The sequence below is a fragment of the Cupressus sempervirens genome, chromosome 4 (assembly GCF_028749045.1).
Source record: "Cupressus sempervirens isolate cs-2001-9-10 chromosome 4, ASM2874904v1, whole genome shotgun sequence".
NCBI lineage: Eukaryota > Viridiplantae > Streptophyta > Pinopsida > Cupressales > Cupressaceae > Cupressus > Cupressus sempervirens.
Genome location: NC_143121.1, coordinates 651,974,251 through 651,996,647, shown reverse-complemented (window position 1 = coordinate 651,996,647; position 22,397 = coordinate 651,974,251). Strand labels below are relative to the sequence as shown.

General features: G+C 36.7%; 1 protein-coding gene across 1 annotated transcript in view; it reads right to left on the bottom strand.

Annotated features, from left to right (window-relative positions):
- Positions 1-21,110, bottom strand: part of HYD1 (C-8,7 sterol isomerase) — a 43,593-nt gene extending 22,483 nt beyond the window's left edge. The window contains exon 1 of the mRNA XM_089826374.1: positions 20,932-21,110. Within this exon, the coding sequence (XP_089682500.1) occupies positions 20,932-21,076 (145 nt within the window). The 5' untranslated portion in view covers positions 21,077-21,110. The remainder of the gene's footprint in view (positions 1-20,931) is intronic.
- Between the last annotated feature and the right edge of the window lie 1,287 nt (positions 21,111-22,397).

The following is a 22,397-nucleotide window of genomic DNA, read 5'->3' as shown; positions in this document are numbered from 1 at the left end:
ATGAGTTGTTGCAGAACTTGTTCCTTGTTAATCACCAGATGCTTGTAATCATGATACATCTCAACAAATGACATGATTTTATAAGCACATAAACCCTCCAAGTCAAGCTCCATCATACTCTTCCAAGCACCAAGGTCCCCATCTAGCAATTGTAATTGTTGTTTAAGTGACCCTTGAATATCACTTAGTTGAGCACTACTTTCCTCACTCTCATTGTTGCTCATGTTTTTGCCTTCGGATTTTACAATGTATTATACTGTTGCAAGTTATGGTAAAAAAATGTTCCGGTCAACATGCCCTCTTTATGTCATTGGAAAATTTGAAAAATGACAACAAACAACAATAAAATTTGAATCAAACAAAAATAAAATAAAAAACATACCTAGAATGAGGTAAAAATGAAAGCAAAACCTCCTCTTGCACCTCCAAAACGTTGTTGTTGTTATTTTGAAATTTTCCTCTTCCTCTTCCCAACATGCAAGCAACTACAAATTGAAATGAACAATACTCTTTTAGTATTTACCTTTTGTTATTTGAAGCCACACTAGGGTTCCCTTATTTTAGAAATTTCCAACACCCATGTGGGGCCCGAGCAAAAATGAAAAAACAATAAAAAAAAGTTTTTTTGGCTTTTAACTTAGCCGTCACTAGCTAGGAAAGAGGGGACGGCGTTAACAATAGGGGATGGATGAGGGACAAGAATGGAGTCCCCATACAAGATTTCGTACCCCTGTTTCCTAACAAAATAATTTGCAAGTTTCGAGGACGGTACCCCTTTTCCCCAATTCAGGATGTCGCAGGGGACGACGGAAATAGGTACCCACGACCTCATTTTGCACCCGACACAAGGACGAGCCTAAAAAGGCCAAAAACGCGTCCTCGTGGAGCACAGGTTTATTGTCATCTTTTATGGATAGGGGGGCAAGGGGTGAAAGGTTGCAAAAAAATTAAGGATGATGAAAAACTTGAGGCCAATAGATTGCATGTGGAGGGGGGGTTATTGAAATTCAGGTGTCCTACAAGTAGCACACCCACACCCCTCATTCACTCCCACACTCACTACCACTAGAACTGCTACTAAAGGGAAGGGAAAGGCCAAGAGAGATACCAACATGGCTGATTTATGTAACATACGAGCAAAACAGAGAGCTAAAGAGTCCATTGGCAGATTTCTTGTTGCTCGTGGCATACCATACCATGTTTCTTGTTCCTCATTCTATAAACAAATGTGCAAAGATATTTATGCTGCTGGTCCTTCATTTGTACTACCAGGAGGGACTAAATTACGCCCCATTATCCTTGACAAAGAGTACTCAAAAGTAAGCATTTTGATGGAGGATATGAGACAAACATAGATGGGTGATGGATGTTCTATCATCATGGATGGTTGGACCGATATCAATCATCGGCCACTCATCAATCTTATTGTCACTAGTACAGCAAGGGCCTATTTTCTTAGAGCAATTGATTGTTCGGGAAAAAAGAAGGATGCATCCTTCCAATTTGAGATTTTGAAGAATGCTATAGAAGAGGTAGGGGCTTCAAATGTTGTGCAAGTAGTCAGTGATTCAGCCCGACTGTGTAAATCAGCTGGATTGATAGTAGAGAGCACCTATAGACACATTTTTTGGACCCCATGTTGTGTACATGCATTGAATAACACCTTGAAGGACTTTGAGAAAAAATATTGGATAAAGACTATGGTGTCTGAGGCTAGAGAAGTGCAAATGCTTATTTGCAATCATCACACATCTCTTGCATTATTTAGGACATTTTCCAAAAAAACATTCGTCAAGCTTGTGGAGACTAGATATTCTAGCTACTTCATTTTGTTGGAGAGGATGCTTGAGGTCCAAGCAGCCTTACAATCCATGGTGGTCAATGCAGAGTGGAATAGATGGCATGAATCAAGCAACCCAGATGGAAGACTTGTTAGACGAAGAATCCTAGATGAGACCTGGTGGACCGCAATGAGGTAAGAAACTATAATAATTGACATCATAATTCATAATTGTTATTTCTGATTTAAGCACTTCCTAATTTTTTTAACATATGATGTTTCTCACTTGCAACTTTCTTTCATTTGTAGATACATTTGCTCCTTCATTGACCCTATTGTTCAGGTCATTAGATATGTTGATACTAACTCTCCTAGCCTTGGAGAGATTTATGAGACCTTTGATAGCATGCTTGGGTAGATCAAGCAAGCTATTAAAGAGGAGCCTACTTTGGAGTTCTACGAGGAGCATCTTAAGCCCATTGTGACAAAAAGGTGGAACACTATGAACAACCCACTTCATATGGCAACCTATGCAATCAATCCGAAATGGTATGCACCAAGGCTCAGGAGAGTGCCTCCATCTAGTAATGAGGAGGTGAGTTTAATTTATGTTTAAGATTTCTGATTTTATAATATAATTTTTAAAATTTTGATTTTATTTGTAAAGTTTATAAACTCTAACTTCTAAATTTTTGTTTGTTCAATATAGGTGAAGGAGAGCTTCTTCAAGGCCCTTCAAAAATGTATAATGCAGAGGATGCTGCAAAGATTCGAGGGCAATGGCTTGACTTTGCCAATCTTCGTGGTCCAACATTTGATAGACCAGAGGCAAGGACAGATAGAGCTACATTAGCTCAAAGGGAACCGATTGGATGGTGGACATGGCATGGTAGAGATGCACCTAAGTTGAAAGGCCTTGCCATCCATCTTCTCTCACAGGTTGGGAGTTCCTCTATTGCGGAGAGGAAATGGTCTACATATAGCTTCATCCAATTGGTCAAGAGGAACAACCTTACCTCTAGACGATCGGAGAAGCTTGAGACTGTTCACAGTGTATTGTGACTACAGGAGCGACAGAGTCTTGAGTATCGACAAACTCCAGCACTACGTTAGGATGTTAATCTTGAGGATGCATTGCAAATTGATGAGGATAACACACCTCCAGGGCTGCTTGGTGTTCCATTGGATGAGGATCCTCTGCCTACCCTTGCCAATGATTCAAAGGAAGAGACTGGCGCTGATCTTAATTTAGATAGAAATTTAGATTCCTAGAGGACAGCCATATATTTGGCTTTCCGCTTTGCAAATACTCAGATACATTATTGCTTTTGATTATTATGGAGTTGGACATTTCATTTACACTTCTAGTATTTACTTTCAATATGTTATTTTGATTTCATGCATGATGATGATACATTGATATTTGGAGCCTTTGGGCATTTTTGCTGATTGTATGCGATATTCGGATATATCATCATATCATATTCTCATTTTGATTTTATTATTTTTATCTTGATAGTTTCCAATTTCCATGTATTCTATGGTGAATGGTTTATCAATGTTATCATTGTTATGATACGCATATTTGAAATATATCTCTAAAGAAGTTTAATTCTCCATATATAAAAATTTAAAACTCCCCTATATTTTATAGTCGTCCCCTGAGGTCACATCCCCTAAATTTTGGCTTCGACCCGTACGCATACCGAAAACACATTCCCGTCCCCTAAAACGTGCCCATCCCGGAAACTCCGTGGAGCATAGCTTATAACTTGAGCTAGACAACTCCAATTTGGACCTAAGTTAGCTTAAATCAAGCGGACTTCTAAGGGCTATTCACCTAAGGCAAAAACAAGACCAAAAACTATTTACAACACAAAGAAAAACAAAGAAAAGACGAGAAAGTTAACCAAAAATTGAGTGTTTGTAGTCAGAGAAACAGAACTCTAACCAACAAACAATTGGGGATAATCTCGATGGAAAACTTTCAAAAGAACACATAAATAAGACTGCACAAAGAACAATTTGGGGATAATGAGTTGTTTTCATGATGTCTCATCAACACGCTAAGACAAAGAGGATGCACCTACGAATCCATGAGAAAATTCCATAGGGTTGCCTTAATTTTGTGATGTCAAAATTGAGGACAACATATAAGTAGTTGGATGTGATTGGCAACTAGTTGTGCTTGCTATTCGGGCTGTGATGATTGTCTATTGGCAATTTCTTGCCATGGGATTTGGTAAGGGAAAGCGAAGTTTAAGTGGGAGATTATTCAGATATGAGGTTGCAGCATGAGTTGAACTTCAAGTGGGAGATTGTTGGATGTGAAGTCCAACTGTCATGTCTGTCCATTTCATATTCCTCTTATTCGTCTCTTCATCTTCTCTAAAAAGCTAATGTATAAAGATAGGGGTAAAGCCCTATGTATTCAAGTTGTAAGCTACAAGTTGCAATGACTGAATAAATGATTAGCTCTACTCTCAATGTAGATGTAGCCACAAGTTGTGGTGAACCACGATAAATTGTGTTTGTTGTCTCTATTTGTGTGTTCTCAATTTGTCTCTTAAATTAACAGAGAGAAACTACCTACTACTTCAAACTAGTCTATGTAACAGCACCAGAACCCAAACTGAACACATCCAAAAATTGACTTTTTATCGTCAACAGAGCATGACCAATCTGAATTTGTGAACCCACTGAGTCGAGGATTAGAACTTCGAGAGTAAAGAAGTTCATAATCTGTAGTGCCCTTCACATAACAAAGCACAAACTGTGCTACCATCCAATGTGATCAGCCTTGGGAGCTGTCATAAAGCATGAGATGTAGCTGCCTGCCAAGTCGATATCAAGCTTAGTAGCAGAGAGGTAGCTGAGGCTACTTACTAGTTCCTTGTATGTAGTATCATCAACGAGAGGAGAATCAGACTTGGTTGATAACTTGAGACCTTTCTCCATGGGTGTAGATGTAGGCTTGCAATCCTACATACGGAATTTGTCTAATAGAGCCCTAGCATATTTGGACTGAGAAATGAATATACCAAAAGATTGCTGCCAAACCTCAAGACTTAGGCAATAATGTATGAACCCAAGTTCAGTCATATCAAAGACTGGCATAAACTCTGTTTGATTCCCTGAATCAAAGATACCAAACTGCCAGTGATGATCAAATCATCCGCATAAATGATCAGAAGAATGTTGTCATTGTCAATAGTCTTGATGTACAAATTTGAGTCTGAAGAACTCCTCTAGAAGCCTTGATCACTGAGGTACTTATAAATTTCCATGTACCATGCCCTAGGGGCCTGCTTCAAACCATAGAGAGCTTTCACCAATCTAAGAACTTGATTTTCTTTGCCAGCAACATTGAAACCAGAAGCCTACATCATGTAGACCTCTTCTTGTAGGTCACCATTCAGGAAAGCACTCTTGACGTCCATCTGATGGACCTTCCTGTTAAACTGTGTTGTCATGGCTAGGACTAATCTGATTGTGCTCATCTTTGTAGTGTGAGCAAAGGTCTCCTCATAATCAATGACCTGAAATTGAGAAAAGCCCTCTGCAACTAAACAAGCTTTGTACTTATCCAAAGTACCATTAGATTTGTATTTGATTTTGTAAACCCATTTAAAGTCAATGAGTTTCTTCCTTGGTGGAAGATCAGAAAGGAGGCAGATGTTATTCTTGAGAAGGCTCTAGCATTCAGATGTCATGGCTTGTTCCCACTCTGGAATTCCTTTAGCGTCGGAATATGTTTAAGGTTCAAACACAATGTAAATGTTGGCCATAAGAGAAAAATTAACTGACTTTGTAGGTTTGCTCTCTTTTTGAGCAATTCTCCCATCAATGAGCTCATCACCTCGAAGTTCAACAAGTGTCTTAGCCCACCACTTAAGCCAGAGAGGAGAATGACCGACATTAGTATCAGAAGATGCTCTATGATCATGTTTCTCATCAGAAGAATCTGGATCAAACTCAGGTGAAGCATCTACAAATCTAGGTGATTATACAGGAGAAGCTGGAGGTGTCTATATAGGGATTAATGGTATAAACTAGAGCTTCAAGAGATGTTGGAGACCTCCCATCAAGTGGACCTAATGGAAGCCTAACTCCCAAATCATGAGCCTTCATAGGCTGGTCTGTTGGATCGGGAATAGGAGAAACAGGCATAGGCCCTTGCTGCTCATCAAAGACTACATCACAACTATACAAGAGACGAGATGTCTCAATGTCGATCAAGCAGTAAACTGTGTGAAGACTACTGTATCCAGCAAGCATGAGTTTCTGACTCTTGGCATCCAACTTGGTGCATGATGCATCAAGGATCTAAACATAGTCAATGAACCAATCTCTACGGTGGGTGAAATGACAAGATGCACCTGAATTAATATACAAGGCAGACCTTCACATAATCTATAGGTCTTTTAGCCATGAAAGCGTAAAAGGTAGATTCCGTCGGCTTAATGTGCTCTGCATTGTTCGCTTTGGGTAGCGAACCTGATTGCTTAGATTGGGCAGCTAAGCATTTCCGACATTCAACCTTCATGTGACCATACTTGTGGCAATAGTTGCATTAAATGTTCTTTTTCCTAGAGCCTTTTGAAGCTAGAGCAGAGGACTTATATTGAGAAGACTGCTAAGAATTGTCTTTATCCTTTTGAAAGGATTTAGCAACGAAGGCTTGCTCTGTAGAGGTGGAGATGGAACTGCTACCAAACTGTCATTTCCATCGATCTTGTTGAAGCAAAAGTGTGCAGAAATCTATGAACTTTAGATCAACACCAGCAGAAGTGATGTTGAGAGTCTCCATAAAATGCTCGTAAGACTTGGGCAAACATTTGAGGGTTATGACCACAATGTCCTCCATCTTGCGTCCAATGGTAAGCAACTAATCGCGGATTTCCTGAATCCTATTCAAGTGTTCCTAGAGCGATTTTTGCTCATCCATGATAATAGAAAACAAGGTGTTCTTGAAAAAGAAGGCTTTGCTTTTGTCTGAAATTTCTTGAGATGCTCCCATATCTCAGCAACTGCCTTGCCGAATGGAGTCTAAGAGACTTGATCATTAGCTACGAATAATTTTAAAAGCATCACTGCCTCCCAATTATTTAAATCTCAAATATCCTAATCAGTACCAGCTGTAGTCGGACGCTTTGTAAGACCCAAAACTTGCTTACCGGTTCGAGTTCGATTCGAAATACAAATTCGAAGAAACGGTTTGCCGATATGGCAAAATTTTGGAAAGGTTTTTGGGTTCGTTTGTACAAAAATATATAAAAATATATATATACATATTTATGAAGCCTAAAAGCATAGAGTATCATAGAATCAAATGATTTAATCATTTAAACAACAAAAACACCATAGGCATAAACTTTAAACATGTAATCATAACATCATGAATCAAGAATCAAGATCATACAATCATATATTTCAATTTTCAAGTTCAACATCAAAGATTCAAATTCAAAACATTAAAATTAAATCATGATCCATGAATCATAACAGCAAGTTCAAGTACCATTGTTTCAAGTTCAAGTTTCAACTAATAATAATGTATAATATTTTAATATTCATCTTCTTCTTCTTCTTCTCCTCCTCCTCCTTGTAGTCTTTTTGCATTAGTTGACTCAACAATAGAGCTAAGGCCAATGGGATCAACACCAACAACAATAGTATGGGCATCAAAATCTTCAAAGAATTCAATTGTAAACCGAGAAGCAGAAACATCCAAGTTCGCCAACTCTGCATCTACATCCCACCTCTTTGTCTCCCCTTCTTTGTATTCTTTAGTCTTGTGCAAGAGGAGACGCAACTTGTCTGCTCTTTTTGATTGCAACCTATTACGCTTCACTGAATGGATGAAAGAATATGTGCTCCAATTTCTCTCTAAAGCGGATGAACTAGCACTCTATGAAGACATGACATGTAAACAAATAAAATAAAATTTAAGCTATGTATCTTTAATCTTAGAATTTCTAGCAATTTATGTAGAAATTCGCTCAGGTTTGCACCAAATTCGATCTAGGCAGCTGAGATTTGCCCAAGTTTGAATTCCTAGACTGTGAATTCGAACCAACCCCAAGAAAATCGAACCTTGTTCGAACTTGGGCCGAACTGGACCAGTATTTTGAACTAGTTCAAACTGAGGCAAGATTTTGGGGACAAAACCATGAACCTAGGTAACTAAGACCCAAAACAATCTGCTCAATATTTTGATATTCAAAGATTGCTAGTTTCTGCTACTTCCATGTGCTATATTTTTTACCATTGAATTTTGAATTTCCCTCAAACAAAATATTAGTCAGAGATGCCATAAGCACATTTTTCAGCGAAAATCTATGAAGGCATGTATTTCGAGGCAAAAAAACAAAAGACCCAAAAACATTGAAGGGGTACGCAAAAAGAATATGTTGTTGGATTATGGATTTGTTGGCTCAAAAATCAAGGCACCCATAAAATTTAACGACAACCTAGTTGAGCTCTCGAAAATCCACCAAGAATTTATAATCAGAAAAATAAATAAATAAATAAATAAAATCGAGCCCAAAAATTAGGGTTTCGAACAAAACCCTAGTCGACGGCCATGAAAGGAAAAACTTGCAGAAAAATGGAGATTCCAAGGAGAAGATGGTCGATTTTTCCAAAGAGAGGCATTCATGTAGAGACGACGTCGGAGGGAAGAGATTGGACACCAAAAACGACGTTATTTTGTAGTTATAGGCACGAATGAGGAAAATCCGTCTACAAAAAAGGTCTATAAAAACAAACGGCGCTTGATCTTGCAAAAAAAAAGTTTGTACCCAAAAACCGGGTAGTGGTTGCAGAAAAACTGACGGTAGAAGGTCATGCTGAAGACCAAGTTGCAGCAACAGGTCACGGTTTGAAGCTCACATCCAAATTTTGCAAAAAAAAAGTGATTTACTGTACAAACGAATTTCTCAAAATCAGAAACCCTATACGGGTTGTAGAGAAAGTCACAAAAATAATTTTTAAAAATTACAGCAAATAACTTGTAATATCCCCCTAAATAAAGAAATCTAATATCAATCACAATTTATATTCCTAATCATTTATTGATTAAACATATTACATTAATCAAAAATCAATATTTAAATCCCACTTAATAAATATACAAACCCTAATTAAATAATTAAATAAAATCTTAAAAATATATATTAATATCTATGTACACTAAACATAAACAAAGTATTAAACATATTGAAAATGGGTCACACATCAAGCGGTGGATGCATGCATATAGGTACTGAGTATCTCTCGATAAAATAAGAAGGGAAGAACAGAAGGACAAATGACAGAAGATAATATGGACGGATGAGTGAAACATATGGACCTTGATTGCAGTCAAAATTACCAATGACATCGGAAAATTATCTGACGTGGAACATGGAAAGTATTTATAAATACCGCCTCCATACTAAAGACTATGGAAATGAAATAGTGGACGGGTAAGAGATTTAATGGGTAATGCCGTGTAGAATGGATGGACCCACCTCTGGTGAACAATATCATAGGCATTGGATAGGTTTGAAGGATATAATGTTTAGGCGCAGATTTATGAAGTAAGGCCTCACTAATTGTACGGTCCCATCATATGATGCAAGGGAATGTAAGCACTAATCAGGAAAAGTGATAATATCATGGGTTACATACCCGATCACACTACTATAGGTAGTAGTTATACATTGAAAGTATAAAGTTACCCATCTACTTTAAGGGCATCTTATATACCTAATAAATATATTCTATTCATCACTATAATACAATATGACTTAAAATATAAATATATTATTTGAAATATTATAAACTTTCAACATGATTCAATAATAACTGAAAGTATTTCTCATTATCCTATAAATGATTATTATATAGAATTCATTCAATTATTCTTATAATTGAATAGATACATTATAAGCATAAGACTTAATCTTCTAACTATTGAAATATGACTATTTCCATCATCGTCATTATTTGATTTATAATCAAAAAGTTACAATGCTACCAATCAGGGTCGTGTCTAAGTCCAAGCAATTGGATCTCTATACCAAGATAGGGTAGAGGTCAGTGATCTGTGATCCATTGAGATATAGACTTGGGACTATAAACCTTGAGGGAATCCATTTGCACATTTGGCATTTAGGAAACTTGGATGACCTCTATATACTTTTATCCTAAAATTCAAATAATATTACCATTTGGTAACTTAAACAAATATTACTTACCATACAATTACAATAAATATCATCTATAATAATGGACCCGGAATGGGGACATTACATAACTTTGAAAACAAATTAAAGTATTAACTTCGATACCACATTACGAAGTAATTGGTAAAATACTTGCTTGATATTAACAAACACCAAGAGGTCCATATATATAAAAGAATGAACGATGTTTCCTTCAGAAACGATTGTAAAGAATAGAAACATTCTATTCAAGCTAATAGAAAACTAACAGTTAACTACAGGCTAACTAAATATTAGAAACATTTAAATATTTACAATAGATTACAAATAGATAACCATTAAATAATAATAGAAGCTATCTATTATCGTAATATATACTTCTAGAGCAAGTTGCTCATCCTGCATTATGGATTTGAATAGGTCATTACTAACCATTTGAATCCATTATCAAGACATCAACTAGAACAGTGTGGACTAATTAAAAAATAAAAGGGTCAAAACCAAGCATTGTAAGCACGGTAATAACAAGAGGTCATTTTGTTGGTGTTTTTTTAGGAACTACCAGGTTGCTCTAAACCCAATACCAGGATGCTACAGATGAAAACAAGCCTAAGGACTAGCTAAATCCCATATTCAGTAGGATTAATCTCAGCTTTGGACCAACTTCAACAAAGTACAGAAGACTCCCTACACTTTAGGCTCTACAGGGCCAAAGCGGGTGCACCTTTGGGATTTGAATATGATTGGTTATTTTGATATATTCTTCAGATACTTGCTCACTAATACTTCTTCTTTCAAATTTATCCCCTATAGCAAATAATGATCAAAATTCTTCTTAAACTTGCAATAAACTACTTGATTACAATAGCTAGTTGTAACTTAAAAGGAAAGCTATTACAAATAAGTGTTGACCAGCAATTTTAGTGCTTTGTTACATAAATGGAAAATAGATTTTTGATTGATGTATGCATTGTGCAACTATATGAACATATCATCTTCCAACTGAATTAATTGATCAGTGCCTTATCCATTGTTATATAGAGTCAAAATCAGTAATTCTAGACCTATTTAAATTGACTTGCAATTAAATTTGTTAACAATTAACTCGGAATTTCATTCTTATGATATCCCTTCCATATACCTGAAACCCTATCAATTCTTGAAAGCATTTATTTAACTCTTTGAATTAAAAGCAATCAATAAAAGATATACAGTTCATCCAAACTACATTAAACTAAAAGAACTTTGCTCATTTCAATCCCAAGATTGCAGATATATAATAGAATGGAGACAAAAACTCAAAGATAGATATGCAGAACTTCATCTTCATATTAATTTCCTTTGAAAACAAATACAATACTGATATAAACTCGAAGTATAACTCAGCACTTGACAATCTTAATCACTCGATGTTCATAGTATTCTCAAATTTACAAACTTGAATACATTCATACAATTGACAAAAACTTGGACCGACTATGACTAACATAAAACACTGAAAATTCTACAAACTTCGGACCTCTACTCCACATCTTCGAACAACAAGCTTTAGATGGGAGGACACGTGCCAAAACCCTAATGGAAAGAAAAAAGGCAAGACATGCCTAGAAAGTTACAATTAAAACACTCTTTTGCATTTGAACCAAAAATAGGAAGGTAGTTGCACAATCGGCAAGTGACATTTACTGCAGGATTCTTTACTTTAATTTTGTCTTCTTCTGTCTCTAACTTCCTTATAAGCTTCAAATATCTATGAGAGATTTACTTTACTAATGGACCGCTCGGTATATCTAATCTTATCTAAATCTCTCGCTGCCTTTAATCACATAAATCTTCAGCTACTCCCTGTTGGCAAAGCCTTAATCTATCCAACCACCTCCCAGACATATATTTCCCTTTTCATGGGCCACTCAGTTGTCTTAACCTCATCCAATTCTTTTGTGGCTTTAATCCACCTGGCATCTGTTATAGCTTTTGACTCCAATGAAGAATTATTTAAGTCTATTTCAACTTTAAATAAGGAATCAACCAGGTTATTGAAAGGAACATCACTACTATCTTCAAAAACTAATGCTAGCCTTTCCGGAGTTAATAATACACTGAAAGAATCAGACCAATCCTGTCAATCTCTCAACTTGCTGTCAGCATCCAAAATAGGTGGAATGTAGGGCTCAATCCCCTGTGATAAGACTTTCATCTTTCCTTGGATAATTTGTAGCTTACCAATAAAGAAGCCTATTAATTCTTTTACTATCTCCAGGCCCTCCTTTCTATAATAATTTTCATCAAGTAAATCTGGCTTCTTAGCCATCAACACAATTAACCTCTCCAAAATTTGAGTGTATGAACCCCACAGATTAAAAGTGGGTGATAGCCATGTAAGTGCTTCATTGCAAATATGCTCAGCATCTTGTAAAGAAATAAATAAAGCATGGACCTGTTGGGATATGTTTTTTAGAGTCTCCAGTGTATGGCCTATCGTACTTTTAAGGACAGTTGTCCTTACCTCACCACCATATTTTGTAGATGAAGCATCTATGCTCATTCTTCTTAGTTTTGAATCCTCTGCCTCTAGCTCCTCTATTTGAGTAGTTGTTTCTGCTGTGACTCTGGCTAGTTGTTACTGAAAGCTCTATTCTTTATTTTGCTTTGCACTAGCAAGTTGCTTTGCATTAGACAATTGCTCCCTCAAAGATGCAACTTCAGCTTCTAGCCCTTGAACTTTGGCCTCCAATTCTTCTATCTTCTGTTTGTACACATGGCTCTTTCTGAGCTCTTCCTCATAAGCTTCCTGACATCTATATAGTCATGGAAGGCCTTAGACAATCTTGTTTCTATCTCCTCCACCTTGGCCTCATTCATAAATGGCAAGTGCTTCATAGCCTTGGAGATCTCTATACCTGAGGTACCTTGTAAAGTCCATACTATCATGTTTCCCTAATCTGTGCTCTGCACATCCATCAACTTGGGCTTATTAGATGTAGGAGCCATGCTCCAAACTGCCAGAGATTTGGAATCAAAGTTAAAACCTTATCCCCTTTGTAGCCCATTAGCACCATATGCCTCCTATGATATTGCAGTCTCTTGTCTTCTAATCTGGTCAAGCATAAATGCTTGTTCCAAATCCCAGCCAGCACCAAAAGCATTCCCCCTCCTTTGCACTAAATCTCTAGCCTCCTCAAGAGTCATCACTTCACATTCAAGATCATAAGCATGCAACTTATCAATCAATTCTTGCTTCTCCTCATCTAATTCCCCTGGTTTCATCTTCAGTACTAGTTCACTCTGCTTAATCTTGTAGAGGAAGCTCTTGAACTCACCAGATTTGATGAATTCATCGTCTTCAATGAATTGTTGGGCTTGGATGATCCTGCCATCCAATCTTGTTGCTGCTAGCTCTAAATCAGTCAGAGAATTCTCTACTGCATTTATTCTATCCTGTATATAATTTTGCCTAGGATCAGTAAAATATTGATTCTTGCCAGGCATTAGTTGTAATGTCCTCTACTTCAACCTTTCTGGTATGTGGACTATCTTTTGCCTTTTGTTACCCTTGGTAACCCATGATGCTTTAGCAGGCTCATCCTCTTCAATCTCTATGATCACATCAAGTTCTGGGCTATCAGGGTTTACCCTTTCCTCTTCCCTAATTGGCCCCTTTGCCATTTGTGCCATGATCTTAGCATGGTTGACAACCATCTTCCTTATCCTTTGTGGGTAAGGGACATCCATGTAAAAACCTTTAAAGTTTGGATCTATTCTTTTCAACTCACTCTCCACCCTCAAAACATCATCAAATTTTGCCAATTTGTCAACAGTCTCTCCCTTAGCAACAATGCTGGGAATGAGGTCCTCATGAAGCAATTCCATGGTGTTTGGCAACAAATAGATTCTAATTTCTTTGAGGGTATTCCTCATCCAGTTATCAGGGTCATACATTCTATAGGGAGCAATTGATAAATTGAAATGGTGGAGGAAGGAATGTATTTGATCTAAGGATTCTTTTCCAATTGAAAAGTCCCCTATCCTAAATCACCTACACAAAAATGTGCCTCTATGCACCTTAGGTCCTAGGTATTCCCTATTCACCATAAGTAACTGCCACATGAATTCAATGATGGCCAGACTAGGAGGGATAAATTTGGGCAATATATGGGGTGGTTGAGGAAAACCATAAACTCTCATAAGGGAAAATGTTGGGAACAAGAAGATGTCTCCCCAATTGTGATCTAATATTTTATTTTCAAGATATAGGGCTGGTCTCAAAAGACTTTCCAAAATTACAGGGGCCCTAAAGTAGCTAGGATCTAACATCTTCATTATAACAAAACTAAAATTATTGAAAAAAGAAACAAAGTTAGAGTAGTGATAGAACCTATCCCATACCCATGTCCACAGTTGAACTGTCAAATCTCCATTTGCATCAGATGTGTGATCAATGAAATCGGGGCTAATATACCCCACGTTCTTGTATAGGAACAAGTGCATCAGCAATGATGGAACTTGAAGTTTCCCATCTCTCCATTTTGTGCCAGCCCTATGTTATCTTTCATCCTCTCTAGAATGTACTCCACGTAGTCATATTCTCCACCATGGTAGGAGTCTTGTACATCTCTGGCAATAATAAACTCTGCCCCATAGACCATATCAAATCCATCCTTTCCTACCACCTTGTGGACATCATATATTATCTTTACAAAATAATTTTTGAATTTATCCAGGGGCATCTTCTTATCCACCTTCTTAGGATAATCACCCACCCGCTTGAGGTCCATGGGGATGTGTTGTAGCATAGACTTCCCTCTGTAAGCCTTGGTGTTTCTTTCAATTTTTTCTTGAAGGTCAATTAGGTCCACTGGCTCGCTCATGGCTCCTTCTAGTCCAAAGGCTTCAATGAAAGAAGCATGATCCAATGTGCATATAATGGTCCTATCTCGCCTATGGAATGATTTGGTAGCCGGATTATATGATTTAATAGGGGCCTTTAGCAAATCAACATCCACAAATACTTCTGGAAAGATAAGCTTTACCAGATTCTTCTTCCATGGGTTGCAAACAGCAATTTTGTCTATCACATTGTGGTAGAAATATCTTAATAGTTTGTAAGCATTGACACCAGGGCATATAACATCTCTGTAGAATGCATAGGGGTCTCTGAAATCATGGTCTCTGCAAAGATGGCATTCGAAGATTCAGGGAATAACTTGATCCATTCTTCTGCAAACCGATTTGATTTACTCTCTCTTTTTCTTCCTTTTAATGTAAGGGTCTCTGCAACTTCCATATCTGATGCTTGAATCTCCTCAACCTCTTTGTCAGACATCTTAACTACAAATTGAAACACCAGAAAACTCTGTAATTAGCACTAAAAACAATAATCTGCTCACACTAAAAAACTTTGCAACTACCGGAAATCTCTTCTCCCTGCAAACAGTAACTTATTACTGGCTTAGAGAATGTTTTTATGCTATGCATACTTTACCAACATTCTCTGTACATTGATTTCTTGCTTGCTCGAGCCTTAAATTCAATGTTCTCTGTCACTTCCATGGAGCGTCGACATAACTTCTCCAGCTCTTGATTCGTTGTACTTTACTCAAATCTCATTGGTTAACAACATACATTGTTATTCCAGCTGAGACGAAAAGAAAAAAGAGCTTTCGTGTCTTATTTAGGGTTTATGATCTTACGATCATCTTTGAAATGTAAACCCTTCATATCATCTTAGGCGGGGAAATTTGGCTTTACGATCTTACAATCATCTAGAAATCAAACTCTTAACATATTCTCGTCTTAGTTACCGATTCTCTACTAAAATGGCTGGATGTTGATTATGATGCATCCGGATGCTTGGGTGTGTTAGGATGTTGCACGGATTCTCTCTAAAAGCGTATCCTGGGACTGTGGGTTCTTGGTGGATGCATTGTAGTGCATCTAGCAAGAATCCACAAGTCCAGGATGTGCTTCCTAGGAGAATCCGCGAAGCATCCATGCCCATCTAGAAAGCACTCGCAACCAAAATGCCTTTTAGATGTCAATTTTAGCATGTATTAATTGATGATGATGAGAATGTGGATTTTTTTGAGAATCCTTATGATTCCGAATGACAGAATTTGATTAGTGAATTTGAACTTGAATTATCAATGGTGAAGCATCATGCTATGTAATGATTTATTTTTGTATATTTCTTGCATTTCTTTGCATACATAAATTTTAGTACATATTTATTATTATTATATATATACATATATGGACGCACCCAAATGCATCCAAAATCCAAAAAAAAATCTGCACATCAACACCCCAAACCCGCATCAGCATCAAAATCAGCATTGGTAACTTAGATTCTCGTAAGCCAAGAAAATGGCCTTCACGATCCTATGATATACTATTTACCATGTCTTCGGAGCTCACCCTTAAGTCTTTCACGATCTTACGAGACACAACTTATATTAAGATCAGATCACTGGAAAAAAAGTCACCATCTATAGCCACGAACTTATGTTGAACAGCTAATAAGCCCTGTCATAGCATCTTATCTTGCCTTCATTTGCCTTACGATCTTACGATCACGATTAACTGTGCCTTTTTGTAACTTCGGAAGTTACCTCATAAACCCTTATGATCTTACGAACACAGCTTGGCATAAGATCAAGCTTCAATTTTTCTTAGCTTACGATCTCTCGATCGCAATCATTTAACTGACTTCGTATGTTCAAAAGTTACAGTTAACTGCTACCACTGATATACGACCACACATTGGTAGTTATCCTTTTTTTATCGTAGCCCCGGAAGCTTCAACACCTATCTTTACGATCATACGATCTAGCATTGTTTTGTAGCTTCGTAAAGCTCATGATTTTCCCTTGAGATCTTACGATCTACTACTTTTCGTAGCATTGGAAGATACCAGTTGCCACGTGTCTCAAAATCTTATGCTCATGTGCCTGGCCCCACTTCGCATTTCTTGCTTTACAATCTTACGATCGCTTCCTTATCGTGTCATTGGAAACCTCATCAGTTGCTCCTGCGATCTTATGATCACAACTCTTCGTATCTTTGGAAATCTCCTTGAAAGCTTTTATGATTATGCGATCTCCATTTATCGTAAGATCAAAACTCTCCACAATGCTTGCACTTTATATCCTTGCGATCTTACAATCCTTTTGTTCTTGTATGGTCGCGGGTCTTCCTTTTTGCCTTTACAATCCCACAATTACCTGCTTGTCGTAACATCTTATAACTTAACTTCAAACTCTTCTCATAAGACACTTAAGATGACACGACAAAGCGGGGATCGTAAGATTGGAAACTCCATTTTAAACACCCATGATGCTATGACCATATAGTATATCTTAATTGGAAACTCAACACTTTACCCTTACAATCCTCTGCTAGTCTACATTTTGTAACATCGAGAGAGGGAAAACTTAAGCTTACGACTAGACACTTGAAACCCCGATCATAAGATCGTATCACATGATGAAAATTTTGAAAATGACATACAATCTCCCGCTTGAAACAAAACCTAGGGTAAAGTTTATAATTGATTGTGAATTTTAAGAAATTCTTTCCATGACAGGGTAAAGACAATTCTTAAGATATCAGACTATCCTACTAGGGCAAGATTTTTAAACTGGGCTAGGGCAAAAATTGATCAGGTTAGGGTTATTTCTTGGAAAACTGATAACAAATTAAGAACAAACCCTAACAAAACAACACACTTCAAAGTATTTTCACAATAAATTTCCAAGGTTTTGGCACAGTGAAAATAAGGGCTATCACATTCAATATAGTCAGAGTCCAGACAGCATATCAATCGTCCTTATAAAGGATTTTCTAATCTGGACACTATGCCATTTCTATGCCTTCTTAGATGCTAAAATTTTTATAAAGATGTGATACTCTAATATTTCCAATATGTCCTTAATAAATGAAGGATAAAAGCATGCTTGGTTCATGGATATAGAGCATTGTCATTGGTTTTATTCAATAACGGGATAAGTTGACAGACAAGTCTATGCTTTGAACCCCAAAATTTTGATGTCGCACAATTAATGAGCATCCAAAAATACCTGATTCTTCAAAACTTACTAGAATCACAGGAAATTCATCAAGCTTTATTAACCTATCATCTACCATTTGAAATAGCACCTTACAAAACTCATTCTAGGAAATAGGCTAGTCATAGAACTGACAAGAAATACATTCATAAACTTTGCTTGGTATGCCAAAATAAAGTGGTCCCTCGAATCTCTGGATTTCCTTGCAGACTGGTAAGCTTATCAACAATTGATTCAATGGCTTGAAAGGTCCGCTTGGGCTTTAGGGACTGGAAGAATTCCTTCAAGGATCTTCATTATTGTAATCCTGTGAAAGTGAGTCTTGATTGTAACTCCTAGCTTCTGGATTGATGAAGCAAGATAAAATGCCTATCTTAACAGCCACATTAGTGAAGCTCAAGCTGAACACAAACAACTACAGATTTCTTTGCTGCTGCATGGGGAAATCTTCTGGGGATGTAAGAATATAAATTCCATGTTTCGCAGTAATGAAACACTTCTAGAAATAGAACTATTGCATTATTGGGTTCAATTCGTCTCCAAAGGTTCTAGGACCAAAGTCCAAATCCTCTCAAATATTTAACAATTGGCCCAACTCTTTGAAGACTAATTAATTATTGAGAGGATTGGTTTGCCGGAGTCTGCGCCAAAAAAAACTCATGTAGGATTCCGAGTCTGAAACAGGACTCCCAAGTTCATCTCCATCTAATGAGAATTTGAGTTAAAGCAAAAGATAGAAGCTAGATATATCAAGATAACCAAAATAAGCAATATTATACTTACCATGATATCAAAAATGTGAAAATAAATAAGAAATCGCATCCACTTAGGGATTATTTAGGTTTATCAGACAGACTATTGAAGAATAACAAAACTATCCACATAACTGCTTAGTTTGAGTGGAAAAATCATCTGTGTTTGAGCCAGAGCTCCTTGGGTAGGGCAAACCCTCTTACTAGATAGCTGTAGGTGAGAGTGACGGATTTTGCCAGAGTAGCTATACTCCCTGGGTACCTGGAATAGCTTGGCCTTTGGATCTGTAACAGAATATAATAGGATCAAGCACCCACTCTCATCTATCGAGTAACTTTATAACTTTATAATAGGATCAAGCACCATCACATATTTGCACTTCCAGAAATTCAATATGGATAAGTCTTTATATCCCCTATGATTTTGCATCACGTCAATGTAAACAGTGTCACAAATTAATATTGACTTTTGTATGAAGGGCAGAAAGATTTAATGAATGCAAGGGATGGGAATAAGCTTGGTTGATGCATTGAAAAATGAATGATAATATTGGCCTTCTTTTTTGTTTTCTTCTCTGTAAAATCCACCGTTAGATACCCCTACCTCCAACTCACTTGACCAAAATCCAGCACATGCCACATATCAGGTTAGTGCCATGTCACATTTTGGATTGTGTAACAACAAACCACACACTTGGAATCTACTTTATCTGATTTGATCTTCCTGAGCGAATCAAGAAACTTGAATTGACTGGATGCTTGACCTTACAAAAGTTCAAGATTAAAAAAAGTTTGTTGTCTCAGTGATCAATAATCCGCTAAGGTGCAGAGGCTATAAAATAACAATCACCTTCCATAACATTTGACTCCCAACATAGATATTTAATGTAACCCAGCATTAGCTCAGCATTCCAAAAATACCTTCACTTTAGCATTTATCACGTTTCTCACTGCAACATGCCAAATATACCTTTTATTTAGCATTTCTTATGCTGCACCCTTTCCCTATTTACACCTTAATTTCCAAGAAATACTCCACCACAATTCAGCTTCACAAAAGATGGAAGCAATGGCAATGAATATGCCCCAAAAACCATCCAACTCTAGAAACTGAAGTCATTCAGACAATTTCGACCAAGTACAGAATTTGTTGCTCCAGGATGTGGAAGAAGCAAATTTTGCATGCATGATAAGCCCAGGTTAGCATTTGGATTGTTAGCAAGGCATTTCATTATACATTAGATGCGGACACACTAAAACACAGAGATCTTGATGGTACTGCAGGTCGAGAACAGGGCAGACTGCAGTTTCCAACAGATTTTAACACAATCCACGAGGTGGATTTATACATTATATCTGCCAACTAAATTTGTAAGAATAGGCAATTGAAAATTATAGATATTTAAGGCATCACAAGAGTACGAGATAGAAGACTGTGACATGCATTTGACCATATGTAATTACAGTTCCATGAATAAATACAGATAAAAATGCCAAACATAAATGCTTATGCCATGATGTGCCCTACGATATATGTGATGATGTTTGCTTTTATGGGTAAATCATAGTCCCGCCTATAATTCTTAGAGCTGACCCGTCTGGGTTAATGGGCAATATGCACACTTAACCTATGTGCATTGATTTATAACTAGAGCTAAAACCGATAAGTTAGCATATATTCAGTTATTTCAGGTTTATGTAGAGATGAACCCTTAGCATATATTCAGTTATTTCAGGTTTATGTAAACATGAATCCTTGACGCGAAGCCTCACCAGATCAAAGATACTTATCTGCATGTATGTTTCATCAGGCCAAAGTCCCATAATGCCTACGTAACGCATACACTATTTTCAGAGAATATCAAGATGTACATCGACATCAATACAAATCAACATCAGAGCTCGTTTGGGCAGATCACTTAGTAGCGATCGAAACCTACAAATCTTGACAAACTCCCATCTCTGGAGATTATATCAATAATCTAAGGGTATTCTTCAAACTGTTTTATGTAATTTTGGATTTTTAAAAGTGCATTTATTTCATAAGTTGTGGAAGAAAATAACTAATAATTTTCATGATCGATGTAGCTAATAAAACATAAAGTTAAGTGATAAAAAAAGCATACCTGATAAAATCCAAGTCAATAGAAAAAGCAAAGAGGAGGCAGCGAAATAGACACCCACAATGTAAGTTCGGGTGAAGAAAATGGGAACATAGCCAGGTAGCTCGAGCTCCTCTGGAATGTAGGGATGCTTCATCACATTAGCCATGTTTTCAATCCGGATTTTCAATAAACTTGGACTTAGAATGTAGAAGAGCCGATCACATGATCTTATCCAGACTCAGGTTAACGTTGACCGGAAGGGCTTTGAATATAATTTGAATTGCTTGATGCAATGCCCGTCACTCTCTAAGGCTGCGGTCCCATGGAAGGGGCTTCCTACAAAATAGATATGATATGATATGATAGATTTTAATGACGTCCACGAGACTAAAGTAGTCTATGGGACCCATGCAATCGCCCTCCCGAATCAGGAGCCAAACTAGTCAGTTGCAAAGTTTTGGTTAACTTGTCTCTTCTTCTCTGAATTTTGATAATCAACTCCGCTATTCTCTTCACTTGGTCTTCCTCAAATAAATACTTTTCAGGGAATATCGGTCCCATGATTTATGATACTCAATATTTTAGCTCCGAAATTTAAGGAAGATGTGCATTAAAAATAAGTAAAATTTAAAATTCCTTCTAAATCTACATTTTAATTAAAAAACTAAAATTTAGATTATTGACAAATGGAAAAAAGCATTCCTAAGCTGGTGGGGCTATTTCTAGCGCCACCCCTTTTTCACCTGCTTCCTAAAAATGAAGGGCTTCTACTTTTTAGGAGAAGATTTTGAATAATCTCATGGCAAAATTATATTATGCTCATGAGACCACCTACTTCCTTAAAAATAGAGCTTAAGCCCCCCTTATGGGACCGCACCCTAAGATTCGGATACCACATCCTCAGAAGCAATATGAGATGCAATAAATGATTTTTCTACGGATATGTTTACATACACATTTGTTGTCAGGGCAATATTAATATTATTTTTTAATTTAAATAGCATCAAAATTTTAAAAGGCTTCAAAATGGGGATCAAAATCTATATAAATTTAGTAAAACCCATCTATGTATAAGTTAAAGAGATATCAAATTTAAAAGTGATAAAAATAGAAGGTTGCATCATTAAAATCAAATGAAATTTAAATGATAATGAAAATGGGAAGTTGTATCTCTTCAAGATCTTTATTTGAATCATTTGGTTAATTGTAAATATTATGAAATTAATAAAAATGGGCATTTACCTCTTATTGATAAAAAAATTGGAAAGTTGTATCATTAAAATAATTTTAGCACTTACATTCAAGAGGAGGTAGATGTATATTGTCAATTGTGCTTATATTGAGTTGTATCATTAAAATCAATGAAATCTAACAATGACACTTAAAAAGACGCAGGTAGACGTATATTGTCAATTGTACTTATATTTTGTAAGTATGATTATAAAATATATATACTATTATGAGAAACTATAGAAAACTATTATTTG